Here is a 27814-nt window from a genome sequence, read left to right on the forward strand (position 1 = left end):
TTATATAAAACTCATATTTCTTATTCATAGCTTGTGATCCACTATTTCTTACATTTTTATAAATCTATACATTTACCAACCATTTATCATCAAAATAATAAACTAGAAGCACTGAAGTAGGTGAAATGGAGTTCAACTCTTTCTTGACATCTGTTATCGACATCGACAGTAAAAATAAGCGTTCACCTACATGAATAATGTGGTATTATATAGTAAAGTGAATGTTAAAACCAATGAAGTACAAGATTTTGTCTAAATAGTTATCCAATAATTTTATGTAACAGATTTAATGTTTCACCGTGATTTAAGATTAATTTTCTAATGTTACCAACACATCACCATTAAGTTCTCAACACTTTAGTGATATAATTTAATTTGGGATTACGAACACTTAAATTTTTGTAATATCGAATTTGTTCATTAAAAATCTAGGGATAGCGTAGCTCATATCAATATATAGTCAAACAAAAATTAATTTATCTGCGACGCATACCGCTTTCACATTTTTTACGTTTTTTTTTACAAAAATATTTTAATTTATTTTTTTTCCTTTCATTCCAGTGCCCGTTCCTGACAACTATTACCCTCACTTAATGAATGCAGGTTACACATCACATTTTCCGACACCATCACCACCCCGTGGTACACATCAGAATTTCCATCCACAGAGCGTTATACAGGCAGCAACATCAAGTGTAAACGAAGACCTGTCGTACATGTTGGATTACGGTTTTCCACAGAGAAAACTAAAGAAACCAAGAAAGCCAAAAATGGAAATGGGCGTGAAGCGACGCAGTCGAGAAGGTTCAACAACATATTTATGGGAATTTTTGTTGAAACTATTACAGGATCGTGAATACTGTCCCCGATATATCAAATGGACGAATCGCGAAAAGGGTATATTCAAGTTAGTCGACTCCAAGGCTGTGTCTAGATTGTGGGGTTTGCATAAAAATAAACCGGATATGAATTACGAAACGATGGGTCGTGCGCTGCGATATTATTATCAGCGCGGTATATTGGCCAAAGTTGACGGTCAGAGATTAGTTTATCAGTTTGTTGATGTACCTAAAGACATTATTGAAATTGATTGTTCGGGAGCGTAATTATCTTCCGTTTGTGTTGTTTTCTTCAAATTGAAAATGTAATAAGAGAAAAGTTTTTTTTTTAAATTGATTATTTCGTTTCACAAATACAGTCAAGTGGACCAGTGATGATCCACTGTTCATGAATGAAACCGAATCGATGATACAGAATTCAATGTGTTTCTGCGAAACCAGATGAAAAACGACAAAACATTTTTTTTAAATAGCCAACAGCAAAAATAATATATTTTTAAAGAGAGTAAATTACGCAAATATTTATTTCTACTTATGTTCTCTGTTTTTTTTTAAATAAAATTTTCATATTATTTGGAAATCAACTTATTATTTTGCCTTATTTTTAGGTGTTTTCACTGCCTTAAGTTAAAAAAGAAAAAAAATCTTTTCGTCCTATCCGAAAAAACTAAAACAAAAACGGAACACCATCAGTAACTCACTGAAACGATCTAAATACTAGAGGGACAAGAAAAATTAAATTGGATAACAAAAATTGTAAAAAAGTGAAAAAAAAACAGTTGTCTTAAGCGTGTTTTACTTGAAGTAACGTGGAATGAGTATTTTTTTAATTAATTACAAGAAAAAATTAATTAAAAATACCAGCTACAAAGCATTGCCAAATGAATTGTTTGTGAAATTATCTTACCAAATTTGTGAATAAAAAATAGTAAGATGTACATAAAACTAGGAAGAGAATGGAGAAGTTATTTCTTTCTTTCGATTATTTAGAAACTAAAATAAATTTAAAATTAAATTAAAATCTAAAAGTGGTTGTGACCTGCTACTAAACTTTTGCCATTAAAATTAATTTCGCTTCTTGGTCCTTACAAAACGGTTTAAAAAAATTACAAAAACTTCTTAAATTCTTCAACGCAGGACATTTTTAGTTACAAAATTAATCAAGTGTCTCCAAATTATGTCGTCCGGTAAAGTGTTTTGCTGCAATAAGAGTTGTGACGCTACTGCTGAAACAGGCTGATAATGTGTTACAAGTGATCTTCCTTCAATTTTTTCGTTTGTACCAAAGTGAAAGAGATCAAAAACCATCATTTCACATGGTCAACATGTTTCTTATTCGCTTCACTTACTCATTTAACTTAAATTACCTTCGAATTCTGGATATTGATTAATAAACAACACTCTCCCAATTGAAATACGCTGGACGCCAGTTCTTGATATCTTATGTTCCATATCTATTGAGTCTTTCACACATCGATCACTTGGCAACTGATATCTTTTCTCTGAAATTTAAGACGAGCCAATCAATTTCATCCATTTTACAGGACGTTGATCAGGCGTAGATAGCACATAATTGACTGAAGTACATCCACAAATATTATATTGATCAGACCTATATTCGACATATTGCACAAAACTGTGATGTCATAAGGCTAATTGCCACAACTATTTGAAGAGAACAACTGTATCACAAGGGTTTCAACTTGATACCAAACCGTTCTATTATTACGGTTGATGCGCATCCGCTAAGAGTATTTCAATTGTATGTTTGTTTGTTTTTCTACCATTAGCTTCTAGACGTGAATCTTGTGTCAATTAAACTGTTGCACTTCATAATGTTCGTTTTTTGTTCCGTTAAATTTGTGGAATTGAAATTACTGAAAAAACTTTCGAGCAACGGCTAATCATCTGTTGGGGAGCGAAGTAAATAAGTGACCTAATTGGTAATATAATGCATTAAAGAAACAAATATTGAAAACCAATGAAGTAAAAGATTTTATCAAACCTTAGACAATACTTCAATCAACAGAAGTAAAACAAAGTAACAGATTGCATCGCGATGATACGCTTGCCGTTTCTCAAAGGTTACGACGATGAATAGATTGAGAATATATATTTCGCTATAGGCTGCAGAGTATTTCGACAACTTAAAAGGTGAAAAAAATTAATTGAATCGAATAATTACAATGACATAAATTAAAAAGATAAAATAAATTAAGGATCAAAATGAAAGAAAAAGAAAATAAAAAAAATTGCTCATAAAAACTTTAAATAAATTTAAAAATTAAAAAGAAAGAAAAAATAGAAAACTTTTTTATCCGTACAAGAATTAGTTAAATGAATAAATATAAAAGTAAAGAAGAAGTAAAAAACCAGTTAAAATATAAACAAGAAAAATCAATAAATACAATAAATTATAATGTATATCTGTGCAATGAACCAAAATAGTAAAGTTTCTTTTGTTTTTTGTTTTTTTTTTAATTTGTTTTAAATGCATAATTATATAAATGAAAAATATTTAAAAATAATTACAAAAAAGAAATGTGTTAATAATACAAACTACAAGAGGAGATAAAAAAAGAGTTTATTTTTTAACCGGTTAACTAAAGCAAGTTTAAATCGAAAGAGAATTTATAGAACGAGAAGTTAGTTGATTAAAGTCTACAAGTAAATTTTTTTTAATTATAATAAACTATCAACAAAAAACTAAATGTAATTGCAATTCTCATAAATAAATAAATAAATGAAACAACAATGTTTGTGTGTAGAAGTTCTAGGTTAAAACTCACTCAGACGGTATTAAAAGTATATAAAATTACAAAATTAATAAATTCAATACCAAAATTGATATGAATTACTAAAATGTTCTATGGAAAGAGAGAAAAGGGGATTATAACATTTCCATGATCATATTTTCATAGACCACAAAACCTCCAACAAACCCACACAACAAAAAATGAACTATCTCAATTTGAATAAAAAGTAAATAAAATTTAAAAAAAACATTTTATACCTAAACCTAAACATATAATCGAATATTAAAAAATCTAATAAATAAAAGTAAATTTTGTATAAAATCAATTTTTCTCTTTATTTATTAATTAATCAAATCTAATTATATGTTTGATAGAGAGACAAACAATGTTGACCGACAGGAAAAGTGTTTTGAAATAGAAAGAATATCGAATATATAGTTGGAAAAGATGGAATTGTATCGTGTTGTTGATTTTATATATTTCTTTTATAAATAAAAAATGAGAAGAAAAAGAAAAATTTAAGTGAAAATCATATCGTTATTTATAAAGAAATTTTTTTAGAAGCAAAATGGAAACGAAATGGAGTGTTTAGAGAATAGAGATTTAAACCGGAAAAATCTTTTATAAATATTGAAAATGGGACCGTATTAAATGAACGATTTACTCACAGGTGCTTGTTATGAATAGGTGAATTAAAAACATTTTTCAATGAAAAATTGGTTTCAATTAAAAACTAAAAAAAATCTGTTTTTTTTAGTGTAACAATTTTCTCTATCAAACTTATGTTTGTCAAAATGTAATTAAATGTTAAAAATTTTAAAATGCAAATATTATCAGTACAAAAAAAATGAAGTAAATTCTATCAAAATATTGTTTTTCATTTCTTCCAATTGTTGATCTATAGTAGTTTGTTACCAATTCAATTCATTTTAATTTATGGCTTTTTCATTTTGTCAATAATTAATTTTCTGTTTATTTGATAAATTGTGTATTGGTTGAATTTATTATCAGTCGTTTTGATTTTGTTTCTTTTCTTTATTTTCGTTTTTGAATATGATTTTTTACCGACGATCAGACCTGACAAAAGTAAACTGTTTGGAATGTTTATTTCTTCAAATAATTTCTTTGTCAGAATGTATCTGAACCAGAATTTACAATTAAAATTTTTTAAATGAAAATTAACTAAATGTAGAATTTACTATAAAAATTAAAATTAAAAAAACCATTTTAACTAAATAAAAGTTTTTGTATCCATTTTTATAAACAAACGTAAAAAAATAAAAAAAAAACTGTTACTCGATAGCAAAATTTTTTTAATTGAATAATCCGTCATCCAACTTTTTTTTGTGTAAATACAATTTTTAAGAAAAGAAAATCTTACCATCCAAAATAGATTCAAAATGTTTTAGCAAAATTACTTAAAAATTAACCCCAAAAATGAAAAAAAAAATCAAAATTTTCATCGATTTCATTTAAATCGAAATGAAAACCTTTTTTTTGGAATTGGTTTCGACTTTCTATTTTATTTAAATTAATTTCTGAACAAAGCGAACAGAATTTTAGACAATGCAACTATCGAAAAGCCATTCACATTTTTAAGAAAAAAAAATTGGATTAAGGAAAAAAAACTTTTTTAAAATAAAGAAAACATAAAAATAGAAAAATTTTACTGAAAAATTGTATAGGAAAATTTTTGGACAACATTTGGACCTCAAAACAAAAAAGTTGTATTGAAATCATATTCTTGATAAAACGAAAGAAAAACTAAATAAATTTTATATCCCCAACATCATAATATTTATTAATCTCAATTCTGGCTCACATTTTAACAAAAAAGAAAGAAGATCAAAATATGTGTCAACACCGGATGGATAAATATATTATGGATGGATTAACTAAATTGTCAAATTTATCAAAAATACAATAAAGTAAAGACATTATATAGGTCTGCCGCAAGTTATCCTACAAATAAAAAAATATTTTTTTCATGAAATCAAAACAAAAAAAAGAAAACCGAAATACAAAACAAAAAGCCTTTTTTATTAAAAAAAAAATAATTAAAAGTGTACATAACAATTTATCAAAGAGAAAAATACAACTTTATGGATTATACTATTCCAATTATTGACATAAAAATTTAAAAAGCAAAAAATTTATATACACAAAATGACAAACAAATAAAATTAAAAGAATGAATTCGAATTGGTGAATAAAACCGATGAGGAAAAAATTTAATTAAAAATTCGAATCCAGCAAAGGAATAACATAGTGCAACATTAATGTTTTTGTTGTATAAGAAATAAAATGAACATAATTATAAATATGGTGTGATATTTTTTAAAAAAGAATAAAAAAAATGAATGAAACCTAACAATTTATTACACAGCAACAATTTCGATAAATATTATTAAACGAAAGGAAAAACTTTTTAAATAAAATAACTTTAAATGAACAAACCATCTATACACATTTAGTGGGTTCTCCAAATTGTTTGAAATTAAAACCGAGAAAAAAAAGAAGAAAAGAACAGAAAACAGAAAATATTTAAATTAAATTAAAAACTATATTGAAAATGTGTAAGAATTTTCGTATTTGATGTAAAAATTTTCGATTTATTTTTTGTTTTATTTTAATTTCTAATTAACAAATTTTAGATTTTTTTAAAAATAAATTTAACTAATTTTTAGTTATTCATCAAATTATTATTTCAATTGCATATTTCGTGTAAATAATCTTTTTTTTATGATTAATTTTAAGTTCGTATTGTTTAAGTATTTGTATTTTAAAAACAAAAAAGTTGTATAAATTTTTAAAATTTATGTAGAGTTCTTGCTTTCGGAAGAGGAGGAAGAAGAATGAAAATTTAAATCGCGCTAAGTTTACAATAATTGTACATTTGAGTTTCTTTAGTTTGTATATTCGTAAGATAATTTAATTGTATTTTGAGTTAAAGAAAAAAAATAAAGATGAAAAACAAATGTGTAAATTTATATAAAAAAATTTGTCATTTCATTTCGACAGTTCCAGTTGATCTCTGCCTACCATTTTATAATATTGTCGCAGATTGGATTACTTCTTCTGACCACAGAAATTTAACGCTATTCTCTAGTGTGCAGATCAATAGTTAAACAAAGCAAAGGATCTGTTGCAGGTTTTATTTATTATTCTCCCGTCCCTCTACACCTCTATCCAATTGTTGATTTTTACTATTTGGAAGTTAAATACCGAGCCGAAGCCGTGGTACCTGATCCAAATTGACAAATACGCTATGCACCCACTTTTTTATATAAAACCACATTTACCGTGGGTCACGGCTTATTTCTTTCGTTGCTGTCGATTACAAATGATTAACCATTTCTCCTGACTGAATGTTGTATACCTCCCAACACCCTTCAATTTTAACGAACATTCATAGTTTGAAAAGCTATAGATATAAGCAATAAGCTGAACACTAAAAAACTGTGCCCTCACATTGATAAAATAAAACCAAACTCACTAACTAATCATTTCTGAGTGACTATGCCCGTGAACTCTGTATTGACGGTACTATCTTTTTTATCAAATCGCTAAAAATTGCATAAATCCTCTAATATTGGAAAAACCAAAATCGGAAAATAAAGTTCATTAAAGTCTTTAAAAAAAACCTATGAAATTCACGCTGTAGTGCCTATAATTTGAATTCCAAGTGAACGAGTCAATGAAAAAGTGAACAGAAAAATACATTTTTTTTGTCTAGTGTTGAAATATCGCGACTTCGTCGCTCATTCGTCGACTCCGGCTCTTGCTGGAAACCTCTCGTTCGCTAAAAATGCCTCTTAGCATGTGTCAGGAAAAATACTATTTCATGCTTCCTTGTATGAAAATGACGCTGCGTTAGAAAGACTAGCGCGAGAAAGATTTTGAATTTCGACTGCACTTACAGCATGAACTCTATAGAAAATCCTGTGTTAATGCACCTTTCTGCAACTGAACTGTGAAAAGTGAACTTTCTCAGCGTGTATGATTTGTGTGACGTATGATAGGTATTTTTTCACTGTTTCGCTGGAGGCGTTATTTGATTAGAAAAGAATCTTTTACGTCCAAATATAAAAAAAAAATCTTAATGACATTCCATCCACTCTCTTTACATCATCTCTGGCTAAGCCAAGTGGTTCAAGTCTGGCAGGTATATCAGCTGAAATGAGTCCTCGTTTGAGGCGACAAAATGAAGAAGTTACTTTTCATCGCTACAGTTTTGAACATTTAAATGTATCGACTTATTATAAATTTCTTTTACTCTTATTTTGCTTACTTCATATACTTACTTCATGCTTACTCCATATATTATGGAGAAATGAGAGAAGTTGGAGAAATAAGAGAAATAAGAAATTTATATTTAATAAGTCGATAATTTTGAATGTTAAAAACTGTAGTGACAGAAGGTAGCTTGTGGTTAGAGGCAAGGTAAATATAGTGAGGAGGTAATGTCATTCAGCGGCCTAGCACATAAGTTCGATGCCAATGACATCTTTTTTTTAAAATGGTAGACTACGATGCACTTGTATTTCACAAAAATATTTTCGCAGGGATGAGATGACGTTTGCATCGAACTTTCATGCCACCGCACATCTGATTCGGTTATAATGGCATTTCCTCTTCACAATACTTACCTTGGTTACAGACAGAAACCAATAAAATCGATAAAAAGAGAAATTTATGAATTTTGATATAACTGGAAGCTTGAATTGCCCACGTTTCACATCCAACCACAACTATTTAACTAAATTATTTGAAGAAAATTATCAAAATTATCAACGAATTTGTGTGTACTGCAGAACTGTTGATTTTGATTATTCCATTACACAATCGCCCCATTATTGGATGATCAAAATCAACAATTTAGAAACACACGGCAAAGAAACAACGCACAAAATTAATGCAGAACTGACACAAAACGAAATTGTTCGATGCATATTCACAGCAGTGAATGCTTACTTGAAAAGGGTTTCTCTGATCATAGTAATTGAATAAAAATACGAGTGGAATAAATTGAAAGATCTGTGTATTTGCATTTAAAAAGTTAACTTTTCGCAGCTTTTTGCAGAAAACGTTTTAAATAACTAGTTCAGAAAATCGGACATGGAATGGTCCAGTAAGCCGATTAGGGTCGTTGATTGTAAAGCTGAAAATTTAACCTTTTCTAGAACTAGTCGTTTCCAAAAGGAATAAGTACACCCCCTGCCTTTGATACATAACATTTTTTGATTTTACCGCCATGAAGAAATTACCTACTTTACCCATAAACTGCAACAACAGTTTTACCTACATCTGGCAACTCGTTTCCTTTGACAGTTTTGAAAATAAAAATTTCTTTGGTGTTTTACATTCTGAAAATGTATGAAAAGTCTAATTTGTTGTTCCTTAATTTTAAATGAATGCCAAAATTGATGACACAATCTTCTAACAAAGAAAACATCAAAGGTAAGCCAGTTATATAGTCGGGTGTCTGGAATTAGTTGATAGTTTTTCGATTTTTATTTTATGATTCCAGCCATTGTTGTCTACAAGACCAGTCAGTCTCTATTGTTTTTTCTATTTCGTTTTTTTATGTATTTGAGTTGTGATTGCCCTTGGACGTGTTTCTCATTACCGTAGGATGTTATAGGTAGTTCGAAGTGTGTCGACAACTTTTAAAACGTTTTTGCCAGTAAATATTGTTGTTGCACCATCCCAAAAGAGATTCATTTTCGGCCTAATTCTCACCCCCACCTCACTTTTCATATATGACGCATCAGAAGCTAAACAATATTTTTCGTTTGCTTTTTAGGAATGATTTAAGCACAAGGCTATATTGCATCTTGTATCGTTATCGAACCAGCATCCATTATGTCCGACCATTCAACCATTATGGAAGATAATCTCAGTATCAAATCGTCAGATTCGGTGACAACCAGTGGCGAATACGAAATCGTTCCGGAAGCACCAGATTGCATGAAGCCAGGCAGATCACCGACGCTGAATATTGCAAATGATGGCGATTTCACTGACTTGGAGAAGAATATGCATGAAGTAATTCACGAATTGGATCAGGCAACCATTGCTCCAAGAGGTGGGTTAAGATATTGTGGCTAAATTGGAACTATTGAATGACCGTTTCCTCGTGATAATTTCATTAGTCATACTCATTCAGACACTTTACTTAGCTGTAATGACTCAGTCATGTTTCGTAAGATTTATAGTCTAACAATTTTATATTGTGGCTGTTGGTTGAGAGGATATGGACATTACATATTAGATTTTCAGCTGAAGCAAATTACAATATACAACTGAAAAGTCAATTATTTCTTATCAGTTAGTATCCAATTTGTGTTTGTTTTAACATCATTCGAATGCAAATTTTGCACTGCAGTGAGATAGTGAGAAATCTGACCGATGATTCGGAAAACACGCCCAATATCGACGATAAAAGTCAACAATTTTCTGTTAAGTACAAAGACAAACATCCTTTACCTTGTTTGAAAGTTGTAATGCAATGGGAAAATGGCATTGTATCGAACGAACGAAATTTGCATTTTATTTACCTAAATCTAATTAACATGCGAAGTTCGCATTGAGAACGAATTTCTATCAAATCAACATAAAGTTTTCCATTTTAGATTTAAATATGCAGAGGACGTATCTGAGTATGGGTACGGCGATGCATTGGTTAAACTGCTCAGGCATTTAAAAAACATTTGTTTAAAATTTTCAAATTTTTTAAATTATATTTACAATCGGCAATTGGCATGCCAGTAACAGGACAGAGTGAAGTAAAAAAAGAAGTTGTAACTCGCATTGTGACTTACCATTTAAGACTAAGTGTCATAAATTGCGAAGCATTGCCAACTGAGTTTTCAGTACTTAATCCCATCCATCCCCGAGAGGGGTCACACTTTTTGGACTAAATGTACGAATGGACTAAATCACATATGATTAAATGGACTGGATGAGGAAGCGCGATCTTTTTTACACCAGATGAAAGCAAACCAGCTGTTGCTACATGTACACACCCAAATTTGAAATGTGTCTTCCGTTTCTTTTCAATTTCAGTAGCCGCGGCGCCGTGGCCGTTTTTATTAATTCATCATATCATAGTAGCCTGAGGTATTCTTACGAAACGACTAGTAAAATACCCAAAAAAAACCAAATTTTCAACTTTGAAAAGACAACTCTTAGTTCACTGATTGTCAGCAGCAAAATTGCGAAATATTTCCTGATTTTATTCGACTACATTGAGAGTATCTGGGCTACCAGGTTATCTATCAATACAATGTCGACTGTCCTAATAAAGTATCTCATTCACTCATCATCTTTCACTCAAATAACGATTCTTCTCATGTTGTATACATGCACTATGTACCACATATTAGTTCTGCCGTAATTTGCATACAGTCAGAGCCAGTGAAATTTCAGCTGATCCACACATATAGTCAAAACTCCAGGGTTAGTTGTGTTACAAACTTCGTCATTTCTGAAGCATAAAGTGTTGGCTATGTTTTGCGGTAACAAATCAGTCTATAAATTTTCTAATACTCAGGAGACCCAGTGCTTTCATGCCAACAAGAATTGGAATTTTTAGCCTGCGAAGTGCGACTTGTGTGATCGAAGAAGTCGGCAGTTAGTTGCATTACACGTTTGTGACTTTTCGAAATATTTTCACCAAATGTAAACTGATTTCGGTAAACGTTTTTTTCCTGATAGCTATGGTCAAGACGCGCAGTTTAAGCCCAATATGAGGTTGGTAGCCCAAAATTTGTTGGAGATATGTCTATAAAAGTGATATTTTCCGGTAGTCATTAATAGCCAGATTTTTTTTTTTTTTTTAAGAAATGGGTGGTTGTTGCCCCACAGAAAATGTTGCTTTGGCTCAAAACCGTTAAAATTTTTTTTTTCGAGATAGCCTCGACGAGTCAAAAGAGGATGCCACTTATCACCACTTAGGCTGATTTCACCTACTTCATTCCCCCAACTAACCTGATCGAGCCAAAGTTATTTTTCTCGTGAAGTCATATGCTGTAGCTTTCGAATGACACCGATCTTCAGTTTTTATATGAAAAAATGTAATTTTGGCAACGTTTGGGTCGAGGTGATATCACCTTACTTCGAAGCAGAATGAACCAAAAATCTTCAAAAAGAAAATTAATTTCGTGTCATTTGGAGCAATTATAGCGTTCGTTTCTACAGGGAAACAAGTTTACAGAAATCATTTGAGATTTATTGAGAATATCTTGGAAAGTCGAATACAAACAATCACTTTTTGGTCATATCTCCCCGAGACGTTATGCCAATGACCTCATATTGATGTCAAACTACGCGTCTTGTCAATAGCTTTCAGCAAAAAAAAATCGGTTTTCATTTGGTGAAAATATTTCGAAAAGTCAAATTAGCTGGAATTACCCATAAACAGTTTTGATAGTTTTTTTTGTGTGGATCAGCTGAAAAACAGCTGAAGCAAATTCATGCTGAAATTTCACTGCCTCTGACTGTAAAGGAAACTTAGCGACAAATTTTAATAAAAGAATTCTTTTGTTTAAATTTTCGCTTAGTTTCTAATGTAAATTACGGGATATTTAGAAAATATTAAACATTTCTGTTCCATAAACAAGAATGAAACTATTTCAGTAATCCAAAAAATATATAGAAAATAAGTCAAGCAATTGCACTAGTGAGTAACAAATAATCCTCTATTTAATTTTCGCTGATAATAATTGTCATCGCCTTCTTACTCTTTGATTGCTGCATTGACATTCCTCTACCATATCCATTTTATACTTGAATGCGAAACTAATAATCAAAATACAAAGTTTATTGAACTTCAATGAAAACGAAAACACTACGAAAATCACAACAATAATTGTGTTTGTTTTACAGAGCCAAATAACTCAGCAGTGCTATTAATTGTTGTTAATTTTATGTAAAATACACAACTCGTTCTTATTACTCTCATTCGTTGATAGCCAAAAGCTTATCGGTTTCGATGATGACGTTATTTTTGAAAAATGAAATTTAAAAAAAAACTTCAATGTGAAGAGCTCAGTGTAAATGAAAACAGATGCGGCTAGTGTACGTACAGTCTGTTTCACAGACTTCTTTTTAGTTTATTGTAATATAATAACGCCGACGACGACACGTCGGATGAAATATATTAATTGATATTTATAAAAATTTTATTATTTTGAATTCGATGTGTATAAAAGTGAACAACGAGCAGTTGGAATTGTGAAACATCCTATTATGTGTACTCTGTGGATGTTTTAATAGAAAACACAATGTGAATTTATCGGAATACATTCGCTGTAACACAAAGTATTGAGTTTAATTCAACGATAAGTTAATGTAATACAGAATTGTGATTAAATAAGTATTCAACCTTACGCGTTGTTCAATCGGAAAACTAACAACTGCCATCGTTCACAACGCTTACGTGACAAGTTTTTCGGTGTATTGAGATTTTTCCGTGTCTATTTTTCATATTAATGGACAATTGCTCTGTTGTTAGTCATCGACCACGGATTTTGTATCTTAATTAAATCAACATCAGCATGACATCAATATTAAATTGAAATAAAACGTTACACGCTCCATTCAGATGCGTAACTTGTGACGTACGGTTCTACTACTTTCGGGAGAACCAATGTTTTGCTTTTAAAGTATGATGAAAATATAACGTGTGGAATTTTGATTTTCTTTGTTTATTCAGTTCATTGGCGAAAATGATCTCTTTTCTAACTTTTTCTGCTGTTTTAATTAGATAGATTATTTCGCCCAAGAAATAAGTGCAAGTTAAAAATTCTCTCTCTCTCTCTCTCACTGGTTCAAGATAAAAATTTCATGTTTTATGTGTTGCATGGAAATAGGTCATTCCGCCACGAATTGCATAAAGCAAATACCACATATTGTATGCTGATATTTTATCACACACGAGATCTGGTCAACCTCATCTCCACCTCGAATCTATCTATTTTAGTGGACCGAAAACTGTTGTCCAGTTCTAAAAAACTATGAAATTTTAAGCTGCACCATGTTCTAAATCAATGAATTTATATACTGATAGAAGGTGGATATCGAACAAGAAATGCGAGATCAACACCTCGTGAGATTTTTGACATTAGGCGAGATAAATCGGCAATGGTAGTCCGGTCTGTCTGTTTTGGTTATCCACATTTTTCAAATTTGAGCACACTCTGATTAAGAATGTATGAAGGTCGCGCTATAATTTTAAAAATGTGGATAGCCAAAACAGACAAACCGGACTACCGTTCGATATCCACCTTCTATCAGTATATAATTTCCTTGGTTCACATAGAGCATTGATCAACTGAAATGTCTTAAATCTTTTAAGAAACAATTTTGCCTTCCATTGCTGACTCCATTATCGCTGCAATAAAATGTTCAGTCTGCCATTAACACCGATACCCCGAATCCCAATTCGGTGCTCTCATTACGTATAGAAATATATTCGATATAATTGATTACGAATACAGTAAAACGTCCTCGAGTGATGTATGTTATTGAGGAAACCTTTGAAAGTCACCAAATTATATTGATATAGTCTGTCTGTTTAGTGGTTGTGTGATATTATAAGTTTTATCGCTAAGGGATATCGCTCAGCTGTTGAGCATAACATGCGTTATTGTTCGTTATTAACATGAAATTACAATATTATCATGGGACGCTTGTGAAGACCATCAATAGAATTTCATTGAATCATATTGAATGAGTTTCATTGATTTTATTGTTTCACATAATTCTCCATACACTTTCAGGCAATTCAAACGCTATCATCGCATCAACTTCTAATCGAGACCATTCGAACCAGGATTTTTTACATCCGAACAATATACCAACATCAGAAATGAATAAAGTCGGTCAATCGGTGTTTTACGATTGCATCGACTTGAGTCCAACGGCTGAGAAACAAGATGACATGAAACCAGAACGTAGCGATACGGAAGAAGAAAGTAAGTTTTCAGTCTCCAATCGTGACATTAGAAGTAAGAACTAACATTACTAATCGTCGCAGTGTCGGATATAGATCAGGACTGCACAATCTTTTCCGGTATAACTTATCTGGGTGCGGCAACCATCAACGCTCCGAAATCTGAAGTCGAAATTCATCGAAATATGTCTGAATTGAATAGCATCTCTGACGCCAATTCCGTTGGATTAAAAGTATCCGTCTCGGTGCCGTCTTGTTCCGAGGGTTTAGTAGTGTAAGAGTGAAATTTTTACTTTGAACAAAGGTGCAAATGTTTTACTAATGGCTCTTCACGCACAGGCTGCACGATCAAAATACCAACGCAGTGATTGCTCATTACGAAATTCAACGGATTCTGTTTTACGCTCGTGGATCAGTGAATTCGGCCGATCAAGCTTGTTTCGCTTTCACATGGTCTCATGGCGATTCGCAAGAGTCTGCGATTTTCCAATGTCATGTTTTCAAGTGCAACATTCCGGAAGCTGTTACACAAGTCAGCGGTATGAGCATTTCATGTCGGAAATAAAATTCAATTCTTTGACTTTCACTTTTAACTCTTCTCATAGCCTGTTTTGCTAAAGCATTCCAACGTGTACCGCAAAGTCTAACTGGCAGCATCAATTCCACAGTCGATAATAGTGCACCAATCATGATGGCATCCATTACCTCAGACATTACTGGCAATCCATTGCAATCAGCTGAATACGAATTCATTGTGTCGCTCGAAATCAGAGAAAAGGTCACGAAAAATGCATTCACATCAGCGCCACGGGATAGATCATCATTCCGATTGAGATGCAACACAGACAAGCAGGTTTCCATTACAGTTAAACAAACGCAATCGAACAAATTGCCGCCACTGTACATCGAACGTTGTTTCGGCGTTTTACTTAGCCCTGGAAAGTTAGTTCGGCAGGCCGATATGCGATTACTTGACATGGTATCAATGGGATATGTGAAAAATGATACGCCACAGACACAGCTGGCGACCAACCCATGTCTGCAACCATACGCCATTCGAGCCGAATGGAAAGCGAATGACAAAAATTTCGAAAAACTGAACTATGAATCTCAGAAAATGTACCTTACTGTAGCTGTCGACCTCGTGATCAAAGGTATTCAAGAACCGGTTAGATTTGTTATCGAAACGCCTGTGAGCATTCAACCACAAAATGAAATGCGACTGATGGATCACTTTTTTGCTGGCAAAAAGACAATGTTGACAAGATTTTACCTGCAGCTGAAAGACAGTGGTGGTTCGTGGGAGGTCAACTCAATTGATCCATCCGAAGAAATTATTGAATCGACGAGTGGACAGGGAGGATCAATTCTGAAAAATCTTGGCATTAATCATTTTTCTCGCATGGTACGATCGACCAGCAACGTTTCGATCGATGATGACACTCCAACCGATTACAGTTCAGATGGTGACGAACCGTTGCTGTCTGGTACCGGCGAGGTGTCAAAAGATTGTTCTCAAGATACGCTGGACGAATGGGGTCCAATAATACAAGAATGGGATGGCGAGAAAAGACCCAAAAATCTGGCCCAGTTAGTACGATTAGGCGTTCCGGAAGCATTGCGCGGAAAAATATGGCAAAAATTGAGTAACGTCGAAAATAAGGTGGAAATGACTGATCGCTACCGAGTGCTGCTAACAAAGGACACAAAATGCGAAACAGTCATCCAACGAGATATTCATCGCACGTTCCCAGCCCACAAATTTTTTAAGGAAACTGGAGGCTCCGGACAAGATGCTCTCTTTAAAGTATCGAAAGCCTACGCAGTTTTCGATTCGGAACTCGGTTACACACAGGGATTAAGCTTCATAGCTGCCAGTTTACTTCTGCATGTAAATTTTGTGTTCGCTTGTACTGAATTGACACTCTTGTGCTTACTGACTCTGTATTTCAGATGCCAGAGGAAGAAGCGTTCTGCGTTCTAATCGCACTGATGTATGATTATGGGCTGCGTGATCTCTACAAGGATGGTTTCGAAAATTTATATCTAAAGTTGTACCGTACGTGAAAGCACTGTTGAGTCTTATGAATTTTGACTAAAAGTGGTTCTCATTCCAGAATTGAATCGCCTGATCAAGGACCAGCTGCCGAAATTGTATGAGCACTTCGAAAGAACAGGCGTTGAAACTCACATGTTTGCCAGTCAATGGTTTCTCACAGTATTTACTGCCCGTTTCCCTCTGTGTTTCGTTTTTCACACGCTGGATGTATGTAAGTAGCGATGCTGTTTCCAGCAGTTAGGCTTATATTGTGATTCGGTTGTAATGTTTTAACGAAAATTCACAGTTCTTTTGGATGGGATAAATTTCCTGTTCCAAGTGGCACTAACGCTGTTGTCCGTTTGTGAGGCCGAACTCAGGCAGTTGGACTTCGAAGGAATATTAAAATATTTCCGCATAACATTACCGAAGAAATGCCGCAGTGCGGGGCAGACACGAAAACTGCTGAAAAGTGCATGTGAGAAGAAGATGAAGAAGTTGAAGTTGTACGAAGAGGAATTTGTGGCCAACAAAGAATTAGCCGAAAAACAAGAGCAAGAAATCAAACAGTACGAGCTGAAGTTTGTCGAAGAAAGGCAGAAATTGAAAGCAGAAGCGGCAACGCTGCAGAGTCAACTGGATCAAGCTCTCGAAAAGAACAAAATCGACGACAAAAAGAATGCGGGAATCATCACGGACTATAAACAAATCATACAACGGCAAGAGGATCAAATCACTAAACTGAATACGATGTTGGAGGATATGACGGTAGGATTGAATTTCATTTCCATTGCATTCAAGTAACTCATTTCGATTCATTTCTAGCGAACGATTTCCAAATGTCTCACATGCTCGTCAAACATATCGCCCGATTCACCACTTCATAAACACTATCAACTTTCCGGTAACAATAAACCAAATATGGACGCTCCACTCGGTCCGCTGGATCCACTAAATGTGGCATTACAACGGGTCCGAGAGCTAGAACTCGAATTGGCCCAAACGAAATTAGCGCACGTTGAAGCCGAATGCAAGAACCAAGATCTAAACCATCAACTGAACACAACCCTCACCGAAATTCAGACGAATCGAGGCAGTTGGCAGCCTTGGCTCTCAAAGACAATCAATTCCATTCAGGAGAAAGTCACAACGCGTCGCGATACGCCCACTTTTCAATCGTATGCAATCGGTCCGACAGCCGACAATGTGTTTGCTCAATCGGAATCGCCGAAACGGAAACCGCCGTTGTCTCACACGTCGAGCTTGAATCGGAATAGTTTAGATATTCGGAAAAATGACTCGGCCATTCATAAGGAGGCTCGGAATAGTTTGAAATAAATGGGATATTGTTGCGGAGGATAGTGATGGGAATTTCTTAAAAGTTTGCGTTTGACGAACACTATAAGTCACTTTCTATTGTGACAAGAATGGTACTAAATTTGGCCACGAAAGTTAATATTTTCGTTGTTAGTTGAAATAAAGTTGAATTTCGGAAAACTGTTCTGTACTACATGTCGTAATTTCAGAAGTTCTTTGGCATCTACCAAAGTTTCGACTGCGGGAAAGGGATGAAAATCAGATGTGTGATATACTGGCCGGTCCGGCATAGAAGACATTCAATTATAATTAGCAATGTTTCTGTTTTAAAGCAATTTCAGTTTGTGCTATCAGTTCATAGAAATGTTTCACGTTCTTTTGAAAAAAGAAATTTCGTTTTATATATGAATCGCTGTGTTATAACGTTTTATTGGATGGAACGGAAGGAAGTGCTTTGTCTTGCACATTATTGTGAATGGAAAAAAAATACCGAACACTGATAGTGTTTCGAGGAGACGCAGCCAACTCAATAACTCAGTAGACACGGCTCAATGTAAACAAGCGGTATTGACGCAAGCTAATATTGAGCCGTGTCGTTATTGACTTGGTTGAATGCCATCGAAACACTCTAAATATTATAAAGAATACGTCCAGTCAACACGTGACTAACTGAAATATATGAGAAAATGATAAAGTAACAAAAAAATGAAAATAAAAATATTTTTAATATTTTCGTGTGTGCATGCATATATACTACCACTCTTATGCTCTAACTCCACATATAAATGTAAAATCGTCATAAAAACCCTGTTTAAATTAATGTTTAGAATTAGCTGATTAATAATGATATAAATTTAGTCAGCAGAACCTATTTAATGCCATAAACTATTGACGGACATAGCTCTGTTGTAAGATAAATATTTTTAGTTTTGTATTGCCGCAAAAAAAATGGAATGCTCATTCGTATGAGATGAAAAATGTTGATTTCAAATTTTCTTTTTTTTTATAGAATTTTGCACTTTCACATTTTCAATATTATATTAAATTCAGTCTTATGCGAATCATTATAATATTATCACCCATTGTAATAACGTTCTTAAAAGACAATTAAACATAAAAAGAAAACATAAAAACGTATGCGGCTGTTGCACATCTTTTAATTAAATCTCAATACATTGTGTCATCGATGGAAGTTACATGGGCTGTTCATAACCGAAGACGAAATTTTGTGGAAGAGCAAAGTGTCAAGTTTTGTAAATTATCACTTTACCCGTACGGTGGCTGGTCACTGACCAGTGCTGGAACATTATCAAGTCCAACGCTTAACTAGCTACTCCACCTTCTACTTGAATATGAAAGCCTTCAGTCAGGGGAGACACCTAAAATTTTTGGATTTAAGGGTTGCCGTTTGGGGTATGTAACAGGCCTACTTTTTAGAAATTTTTAGAGAAAATCAAGAAACTTTGAGAAATTCAAGAATCTTCGAGAAATTCAAGAAACTTCGAGAAATATTTCTTGAATTTCTCAAAGTTTCTTGATTTTCTCGAATTAGAGAAATTTCAAGAAATTCCAGAAAATTCAAGAAATTCGAGAAACTTCGAGAAATTCAAGAAATTTCAAGAAACTAATTTCTCGAGTTTCTTGAAGTTTCTCGAATTTCTCGAATTCGAGAAATTTTAAGAAATTCGAGAAAATTCGAGAAAATTCGAGAAATTTCGAGAAATTTAAGAAATTAGTTTCCAAAAAGTAGGCCCTGGATGTAAGGTAGCTTTAGAAGGAACTTAAGAGGTTGAAAATTATCTTTAATGAATGGTGTACTGTGGGCAAATACGCATGTTCCTGTATAAGATGCAATTTTTTAGCTTCACTTGGCCGAAACTTCAATTACATTCAACCTGTTGACTGTGGTGCACTGTTAACACTAGGATCCAGGGCCTACTTTTTGGAAACTAATTTCTTGAATTTCTCGAAATTTCTCCAATTTTTCTCGAATTTCTTAAAATTTCTCGAATTCGAGAAATTCGAGAAACTTCAAGAAACTCGAGAAATTAATTTCTTGAAATTTCTTGAATTTCTCGAAGTTTCTCGAATTTCTTGAATTTTCTGGAATTTCTTGAAATTTCTCTAATTCGAGAAAATCAAGAAACTTTGAGAAATTCAAGAAATATTTCTCGAAGTTTCTTGAATTTCTCGAAGTTTCTTGAATTTCTCGATTTTCTCTAAAAGTTTCTAAAAAGTAGGCCCTGCTAGGATCTCCATGGATAAAATCATGAACCGTTGTGATAATTTCAGGGCTGTCTTTATACTCCGGAATGAATTTCATAGTATTGAAAGATCTGTTGCTGACCATATCATTTCTGATCGCCCGACCGAAGCCCCGGAGTGTATGTACGAAATCTCGCTGTATTGACGCTTGAATTTATGAAAGGCGATGGTAGAGATATAATCTTTTTTCAAGCTGATAAAGTTGGAAAACTGGTGCATACATTGGATTTCAATACATTCATCTCTTATCGATAACGACGACAAAAATAATGACAAGCTCTGAGTAAAATGGTTCTTTATAGTAAAATTCATGTTAAAAAAATTGAAGTACAAGATTTGAAATCAATTGATTGCAACCAAAGCACCTAGCAGGGTAATAGAGGTTTTTACACGTCAAATAGAGTAGTTTTTTGATACCAATAATACCATCAGCAGCCCTAATGGTAATTTTGCAATGACATTATGAAAAAAAAGGTATGGAAATATTCGCATACTTCGATTAAAGTACTACTCTATTTTTTTTTTCTATTACCCTGCTAGGTGCTTTGTTGCAACTGATTTAAAACACTTTGATCGATTGAAGTAAACGACCCGATAATAATACTGGTCATATGCTTGCCGTCTGTAACGGTTAAGCTGACATTTCTAAAATGACCGCAAGAAAAAGGAGAATTGATAACAAGAAACCATCATTAATCGGAAGAATAAGAAAATTCGATCGCAGAATACAGTTTCCTTTCACAAAATGAATAAAATTGCAAACTCGACCAGCAGTTCGTACAATCACTGAGGACAGTGAAGAATTTTCATTTTATAAAATTATTTAGAAAGAAAGATTTTTCTTTTTACTGCGATCAGGGCGATACGTTAGTGATGCGCCTTGACGCAAGTCCACACACATTCTCTTTACACGGTACATGCGTCGAAAACCGTACTTTTCATTGTGTGTATTTTGTGTTGCGTTGCGTACTTTTCATGTTTCAAGCACGCCCTCAGCATGTAGTAAATATTATATGCACCTGTGGCGAAATGTTTATTTTGACGAGTATGTGATTTTGATCCTCAGCCGAAGGCGCTGCAAAGATGAACCCAAACTCCCTCTCCGAGGACCACACAGAGACATATAATATATATTACACATGGCAAGCCTCGACTTCTTCGTGACAAGTGTGTACTCTATTTTATAACATAAGCGAAAACAACAACATAGAACTGAAGTGTAATTTTTTAAATTTTTTTACGAGTGAGGGAAAAGGTTTTCACTAGTGAGGGAATATCCACATTACCTCACTAGTAAAGTTATAAATATTATGAACCTGTGTCCAAATGTTTATTTTGACGAGTTGGTGATTGTGATCCTAAGTCGAAGGCGCGCATCGTATCATTTTTTATGTGTTGATGCAAAGATAAACCCAAACTCCCTCTCCAAGCTGATGCATAATGTTAGACATACCACACAGAACAGAGACATATAATATATATTACACACTTGTCACGAAGAAGTCGAGGCTTGCCGATGAACAGATGAAGTAAATGAACTTTCTTGTCTATCGAATGTACATAGATTAAATAAGGTTACAGACTCGACGATTGTCCTATGCCAGTGATGAAGGCCCTTTCCTGGTTGGTTCTAATTTGCGCCAATTTTTGAATGACTATCATTATGCGTGTAGTTTGTGTATGGGAACCGGAAACCCAACCTTGAGAGATTTTAATGAGCGTAATCACCATATTTTCTAAACAAATCAAGGAAGTGACCTAAATATCGACTGCTAATAACTGATTTCCTAGTTTCAATTCAGCAGGTCTGCAACATATCTCTTTCAGGCTACACGAAAGACAAGCGTTTTTCTTATGCTCAACTAAAAGAGTTCTGAAAAGGGAAATTTAAAACGGGATTCGTTGAAAATGATTGCAGAAAACGAATGATCGCAAGCTAAAAAGATAAATTGGTCGCAAGAAAAAAAGGAATTCATCGATGAAAAACGGAAATTGATCGAAAAGAAACAGTATTGTACATAACAAGGGTTCAGATGAAAAGTAGAGTTTTTGTATGAATTGTGTTAATCCGAGGCGTAGCCGAGGTCAATAAACAAACGAAAACTAGACTTGATTTTTATCGCTAGTTATGTAATAGATTTTATCTGTCTAGAACGATAATCTCGAGCGTATCCCTCTAGGGAGTTTTTGTTTATCTCGATATATCTGTTCTAGACAGATAATATATATTATGCACCTGTTGCCAAGATTGACATTTTGACGTGTAGGACATTATTGCCCTAGCCGAAGGCGTGGGCCATAATGCCTACACGTCAAAATAACAGTCTCGCAATAGGTGCATATCATATTTTATCTGTCGAGAATAGATATATCGACATAAACAAAAACTCCCAAGAGGGATAAGCTCGAGATTATCGTTCTAAACAGATAATATATATTATCACATACGCGCGGTGTTCGGATGTCAAAATTACTTAACTAGAGGTTTAATTCAAAATTTACACTTCAGGTCTATGTTGTTGTCTCGTTTTCGCTGATGTGATAAAATAGATATTAACTGAGTCGCGTAAAAAAATTGTAATTTCGAGTTGCACACCTTCTAATTTGTATTCTAAAACCTCAAAATTTACACATTCATCATGTCTGATGTCTGAAGTAGAATACCCGTGAAATAGAAAGAGTTTGAAAGTTATTCACGCGAGGACCCCAAACAGAGATTTTTCCTTCGACGAAGTGCCTGATAGCTACTGTCTCATCGACTCCACTTTTGATTGCTGTTACGAAATTTGTGAAATCACTGTTCCTTCGACCCCACTAGAGATTGTTCCTTTTTGGAATTTAGTGTTTTTTACTTCGTGTAAGAAGCTTTCAGACACTTCGTTAAAGGAACAAAATTCAATTTAGAGAAATGATTGAAGAAATCGGCAATGCTACAAAGGAAAGGTAAAGTAAGGTCCATATCACACAACGTTAGTTATAGACTCTTGCAGTCTCCAAGTATCAAGACTTATACTTCCAAAAGCGATCTTTATTCGTCCCTTAACTTATGCAGAACCGTCTGTGTATCAAGTAGCTCACACTTCTTCGATTTTACATTCTTCTTCAGAATCACTGACATCTTTGCCATGAATCGTCAACAACACTATTCAGAGGCCATTTACAAAGCGAAACTTCGATGGGACACTAACTAGTACTCGCATCACTAATTGATTTCGGTCCAACAAATTTCCCGATTATTTCGTAGGTACTGCATTCAACCCGATGAATCAAAACACATCCATTGAATTCACCGTTTATTCGTTTGTATTGTAAATCTACAATTTAATTGCCTTTGGGCGACTGGCACGTTCCTTTTTCTTCTCTTCGTGTCTTTTGCGTGCCTCCACCACACCAACATTTCCTTTACGGGCGAACCGTTGGTTGCGAACGAATTTGGCATCCATCTGGAATTTAGAACAGAGATTTATTGCCGATTCCGATACATTCCGAAAAATCGGAGCATCGCACGCAATACTTACGCCTAAGGTAGATTCATGTAGCTTGCGAATTGGTTTCTTGATACCATTTCGGTGGGCTTTTCGGTCTGAAAACAAAAAGAAAATTGGATTGTTAGCGATGTTGGTCACTCACACTGTCTGTTAAGATCAAACTCACTTTGATTGTGATTTGTATGATTCTTTGACTTGGCCATTGCAGATCAATTGCTATTTAATGCGATATCTATGCACACATAGAGAGAGAGATTTAAATTAGTAAAAAATCGTTCATTAACATCAACCGATGAAATGGTAAACACAAATCATTCCGATCAATTCAACGGAGGAAACGTAAAAATTTCATCTGACGCTCATTCCAACAGCTTTGAACTCTAAGAATTTCAAACCTTTTGGAAAATGTCTTTGTAAAACTTACGATGATCACAAATTTAATTCAAAAAGAATTTTTTGGTGTCGATCTACGTACCTGGATACCGGAAGAAGAAAGTGACATTCAACTGAACGAAACGTCTTCAGATTATTTCGATTATTTTCAGTGACTGTCAATAATTTCCCAATAGAAAAAAGTTGTTAATTTTAGAGACGGGAGCCCTCTCATCAATTAAATTTTCATTTTAAATCATTCCTCCACAGCCTCCACGACTCTTACCTAAACAGGAGTTCGTTCAGGAACTCTTCGTTAAATTTCACTAGTGACGATTTTGACACTTCTTTCATATAAAATATGTCAAAATCTTCACTTTGGGTATCGAATTTTTAGTTCCTGAACGAGGTTCAGATGTCAATTGTAAATCCCTTTGTTCATACAAAAGGAACATTCTTCTGTAATACGTTCATTGGTAGTCTTGATCGTTTTGATAATCCTGATTGATAAAGTCCTTCATCTTCTATTATCGCCTTAGACGAAAAGTAAGCAATAACCCTGTGTACAGTTATCCTATACAACAGAACATATGGTAAAGCTCAGCTATCAATTAAAAGATTTTTTATCAAACAAAAGAAGTAGCCGAAGTAGCAGATTTAATGAGCCGTAAGGAAAAGGTTAAAAATAAAAAGAAGTAGAACAGACCTTCGAGAACTTAAGCCTAACAAGGTTCTGATTTTTTGAAACATTTATTTTATTGAATTTAGAAGATCAGCCTAAAGCATTATATTTATATCGAGTTCTTCATCTGCTTATATGGGACATAAAAACGAAAATTTCACTAAAAAACGAAAAAGAAAACTTAACGAAACCAACTCCAAAAAATCAACTTACGTCAACAGTAAATTTTCATCGAAAATTCTTGTGTTGGACTTTGGTTGATTTTGCGACTTTGTTTCGCATACAATTATTGTTATCATCCTTTTCGTCAACATAACCATTAAACGACTACAGGACCATCATTTTCGAGGGAAAACCAATTGAATAAAAAAAAAATGGGAGTCCTAAGTAATCTATTCAAAGAAGAACCAAAGCCGGCTCCGGCCAACGGAATAAACGCTGTTCTCCTGGGACCTCCTGGTTCAGGAAAAGGAACACAGGTAACTTAGAGTTGCGAAGAATTTGCAAATAAATTAAATACGAACGTGTCGTCAATAAAAAAGTGGTCTGGGCTGATGGTCAATAACAGTACAAAAAAAACTGATAAAGAAAAAAAAGTCGTCGTTACATCACACACTGATTATCTCAACAGGCACCTTTGCTGAAAGAAAAATTTTGCGTTTGTCATTTATCAACCGGTGACATGCTTCGCGCAGAAATTGCTACCGGATCGAAACTTGGTGCTCAGTTAAAGAAGGTTATTGACGAGGGGAAACTAGTTTCAGATGAGTTGGTTGTTGAAATGATTGACAGTAATTTGGACAAACCTGAATGTAAGAATGGATTCCTTCTGGACGGTTTTCCTCGCACAGTAAAACAAGCCGAAAAGGTAATGTAACTTTATCTTTCCACTCTCATACCTCTGGCATGAAAAACAAGTCCTTCCATTTATAGTTAGACGACTTGCTCGATAAACGACACACCGCATTAGATGCTGTAATCGAATTCGGTATTGACGATAGCTTACTGGTGCGGCGGATAACAGGTCGATTAATTCATGTGGCAAGCGGTCGTTCTTATCATGAGGAATTCCATCCACCGAAAACTGCCATGACAGATGACATTACCGGTGAACCATTGATTCGTCGAAGTGACGACAATGTGGACGCATTGAAGAAGCGTCTCGAAGCATATCATACACAAACCAAGCCATTGGCTGATTACTATGCTCTGAAAGGACTACATTACAAGATTGATGCAGCCCGAGGTGCTAAGGATGTGTTTGCGAACATTGACAGTATCTTCGTATCGAAACGATCCGAGCAGAAACGAAGTGTTAATTAACTATCGATGCACTCTGATCGTCGACAACTCACCGTATACAATAAGAAAATATCATGGCACTATCACTATGAAACGAACTGTCGTTGCTTTAAACGTTTTTTTTTTCTTCGATTTTTTTGTTGAATACAGAGAATTAAGTTCGGCAAAGTGTAAAATTCTCAACTTACTTGAACGTATAGTTTTTCCAGTAAGTTCCGGAAAGGTGTATGGATAGGGTAAATAGTTGCAATCAGAAAATATATTTTACAATCAAAAATGGTTTCTATTTTTATTGAAAAGATCCACATCAAACACCCCAGGCAAAGCTCAAATTCACAATTTATTGAAGTTCCTCGTTTCTGCAATCCGTCACTTTTTCTTTAAGTGCAAAGACCTGTAAATAAGAAACTGACTTGCACCGAAACATTTAAGACTTAGACATGGCGATATAGTAGGGTAAAATGAGTCATTACTTCATTGGACAACCAAGTGATGGTTAAAGCTCATTTTATCATTTTATGCAACTCGAGATCATAATGTTCGAAAACTGCGAACTTTAGATCCATCTGTTTCATAAAACGTTGTATGAATCTCAGTGCAAAGTACTTTATTAGGCTCACGATGTGTATTATTACACGGCGTGCGGCCTCGTGTCATAATTACACATCTAGAGCCTAATAAAGTACTTCTCACTCGATGTCATAATAGTTATTTATGACATCGAGTGCAAAGTACTTTATTAGGCTCTAGATGTGTAATTGTACAATACACGATACACATCGTGAGCCTAATAAAGAAGTTTGCACCGAGATCCATACAACGTTTTATGCCACAAAGGCATCCAAAGTTTGCAAATTTTGCATATTGTTATGCTGAGTTGCATAAATAACTATTACAGGGCCTTCTCCAATGAGCAAAGTAACTTGTATCCTTGTTCTTTGTTTTAAATTATTGCAGCACTTGCCTTCGACTCGGGCTACTTAGCATAATAAACAAACAATGAAGTAATCTACTATCACTTCATCTGTCCAAATATACGTCTTCACAGTGTGAGAAAATTTACAAGTTTTCAACATTTTCAACGATTACAATCCAATTGATGTTACCCAATAATGTCGTAATATTGGAAACACATGTGGATTGAATAAAGTAGAACATGATATTTGTCACAGCTCATCGTTTATTTTTGGTTCATTGTCATCAAGAACAGATGACTACCAGTTTCTGCAAGGCTATGTGAGAAAGAGGACAATAAGGGTGGCATTCATCTTTATCTCGTATTGAATGCACCACAACTAACCGAAGTGAACAAATATTTGGGAAACAAGAATCGCAGATTAGAGTTTGAAATCTTCCAACTGAACAAAAATTTGAATGTAGGAATGCGCTGGTTGATAATACCTATAATACCTATATTAAGGCGATAGCCTTCTGTGAATTATTGAAATAAATATTGGGATGTAAATTCTCGACCCACGATTACATCAAGTGATTGATTTAAGAAGTTATAGGCTGAGAGCATAATGTGCATATAAGTCTTTCATATTATCTTGGTTCGAAACCTATTCTGTATCAACGCACTTCAAACATGAGTGGTACTCTAAATAGGGTACTGAAATTTGACAGTGTGTCGTGTCACACAACTCAGATGTGACAACTGTAAAACATCGTAAAAAACCATTTCATACAAAATAGTACTCTATTTGGCAGCTGTCGACTGATCCCTGGACTGATCACTTTTGTAAGTAAGTAAGTATGTTCGATACGAAAAACGTTTGTTTATACCAGGATAAAATGT

The 27814-nt window shown here is 33.9% G+C and overlaps 4 protein-coding genes across 11 annotated transcripts in view; 3 read left to right on the top strand and 1 right to left on the bottom strand.

Moving 5' to 3' along the window:
* LOC119080656 (ecdysone-induced protein 74EF) overlaps positions 1-5769 on the top strand; it is a 140546-nt gene extending 134777 nt beyond the window's left edge. For all 5 annotated transcript variants that reach the window (XM_037189073.1, XM_037189074.1, XM_037189075.1 and 2 more), the window contains one exon: positions 562-5769. In XM_037189073.1, the coding sequence (XP_037044968.1) occupies positions 562-1106 (545 nt within the window). In that variant the 3' untranslated portion in view covers positions 1107-5769. The remainder of the gene's footprint in view (positions 1-561) is intronic.
* Positions 5770-8917: 3148 nt separating this feature from the next.
* Positions 8918-18311, top strand: LOC119080655 (rab GTPase-activating protein 1-like). Of its 3 annotated transcripts, XM_037189071.1 has the most exons (11): positions 8926-9055; positions 9126-9239; positions 9402-9683; positions 14380-14574; positions 14637-14826; positions 14892-15091; positions 15158-16443; positions 16506-16611; positions 16670-16822; positions 16898-17358; positions 17416-18311. In XM_037189071.1, exons 3-11 carry the CDS (start codon positions 9461-9463, stop codon positions 17926-17928), a joined length of 3327 nt encoding a protein of 1108 aa, XP_037044966.1. In that variant the 5' UTR covers positions 8926-9055; positions 9126-9239; positions 9402-9460; the 3' UTR covers positions 17929-18311. The 3 variants fall into 3 exon arrangements, with proteins under 3 accessions (XP_037044965.1, XP_037044966.1, XP_037044967.1); XM_037189070.1 differs by lacking the exon at positions 9126-9239 and having other exon boundaries at positions 8918-9055; XM_037189072.1 differs by lacking the exons at positions 8926-9055; positions 9126-9239; positions 9402-9683 and adding an exon at positions 12805-12919 and having other exon boundaries at positions 17416-18298.
* Positions 18312-23452: 5141 nt separating this feature from the next.
* On the bottom strand, positions 23453-24200 carry LOC119079960 (60S ribosomal protein L29). Of its 2 annotated transcripts, none has more exons than XM_037188073.1 (4): positions 24136-24200; positions 23827-23892; positions 23691-23755; positions 23453-23615 (listed from the first exon to the last, which is right to left on the bottom strand). In XM_037188073.1, exons 2-4 carry the CDS (start codon positions 23861-23863, stop codon positions 23487-23489), a joined length of 231 nt encoding a protein of 76 aa, XP_037043968.1. In that variant the 5' UTR covers positions 23864-23892; positions 24136-24200; the 3' UTR covers positions 23453-23486. The 2 variants fall into 2 exon arrangements, with proteins under 2 accessions (XP_037043968.1, XP_037043967.1); XM_037188072.1 differs by having other exon boundaries at positions 24085-24158.
* A 709-nt stretch (positions 24201-24909) lies between these two features.
* On the top strand, positions 24910-26295 carry LOC119079872 (adenylate kinase). Its single transcript, XM_037187952.1, has 3 exons — positions 24910-25193; positions 25346-25582; positions 25648-26295. The coding sequence occupies exons 1-3, from the start codon at positions 25089-25091 to the stop codon at positions 26035-26037; spliced, it is 732 nt and encodes a 243-aa protein (XP_037043847.1). The 5' UTR covers positions 24910-25088; the 3' UTR covers positions 26038-26295.
* Positions 26296-27814: the final 1519 nt, after the last annotated feature.

The sequence above is a fragment of the Bradysia coprophila genome, unplaced genomic scaffold, assembly GCF_014529535.1.
Source record: "Bradysia coprophila strain Holo2 unplaced genomic scaffold, BU_Bcop_v1 contig_350, whole genome shotgun sequence".
In the NCBI taxonomy this organism is placed as follows: domain Eukaryota; kingdom Metazoa; phylum Arthropoda; class Insecta; order Diptera; family Sciaridae; genus Bradysia; species Bradysia coprophila.

Bases quoted from the DNA above. Each gene is read 5' to 3' on its own strand.
- LOC119080655 (XM_037189070.1), top strand. From the start codon at position 9,461: ATGTCCGACCATTCAACCATTATGGAAGATAATCTCAGTATCAAATCG. The intron at 14,827-14,891 runs GTAAGAGTGAAA...CTTCACGCACAG, and splicing joins TGTTCCGAGGGTTTAGTAGT to GCTGCACGATCAAAATACCA. The intron at 17,359-17,415 runs GTAGGATTGAAT...ATTCATTTCTAG, and splicing joins CGATGTTGGAGGATATGACG to CGAACGATTTCCAAATGTCT.
- LOC119079960 (XM_037188073.1), bottom strand. From the start codon at position 23,863: ATGGCCAAGTCAAAGAATCATACAAATCACAATCAAA. The intron at 23,756-23,826 runs GTGAGTTTGATC...TTTTGTTTTCAG, and splicing joins TCATACAAATCACAATCAAA to ACCGAAAAGCCCACCGAAAT. The intron at 23,616-23,690 runs GTAAGTATTGCG...TCTAAATTCCAG, and splicing joins TACATGAATCTACCTTAGGC to ATGGATGCCAAATTCGTTCG.
- LOC119079872 (XM_037187952.1), top strand. From the start codon at position 25,089: ATGGGAGTCCTAAGTAATCTATTCAAAGAAGAACCAAAGCCGGCTCCG. The intron at 25,194-25,345 runs GTAACTTAGAGT...TTATCTCAACAG, and splicing joins GTTCAGGAAAAGGAACACAG to GCACCTTTGCTGAAAGAAAA. The intron at 25,583-25,647 runs GTAATGTAACTT...TTCCATTTATAG, and splicing joins CAGTAAAACAAGCCGAAAAG to TTAGACGACTTGCTCGATAA.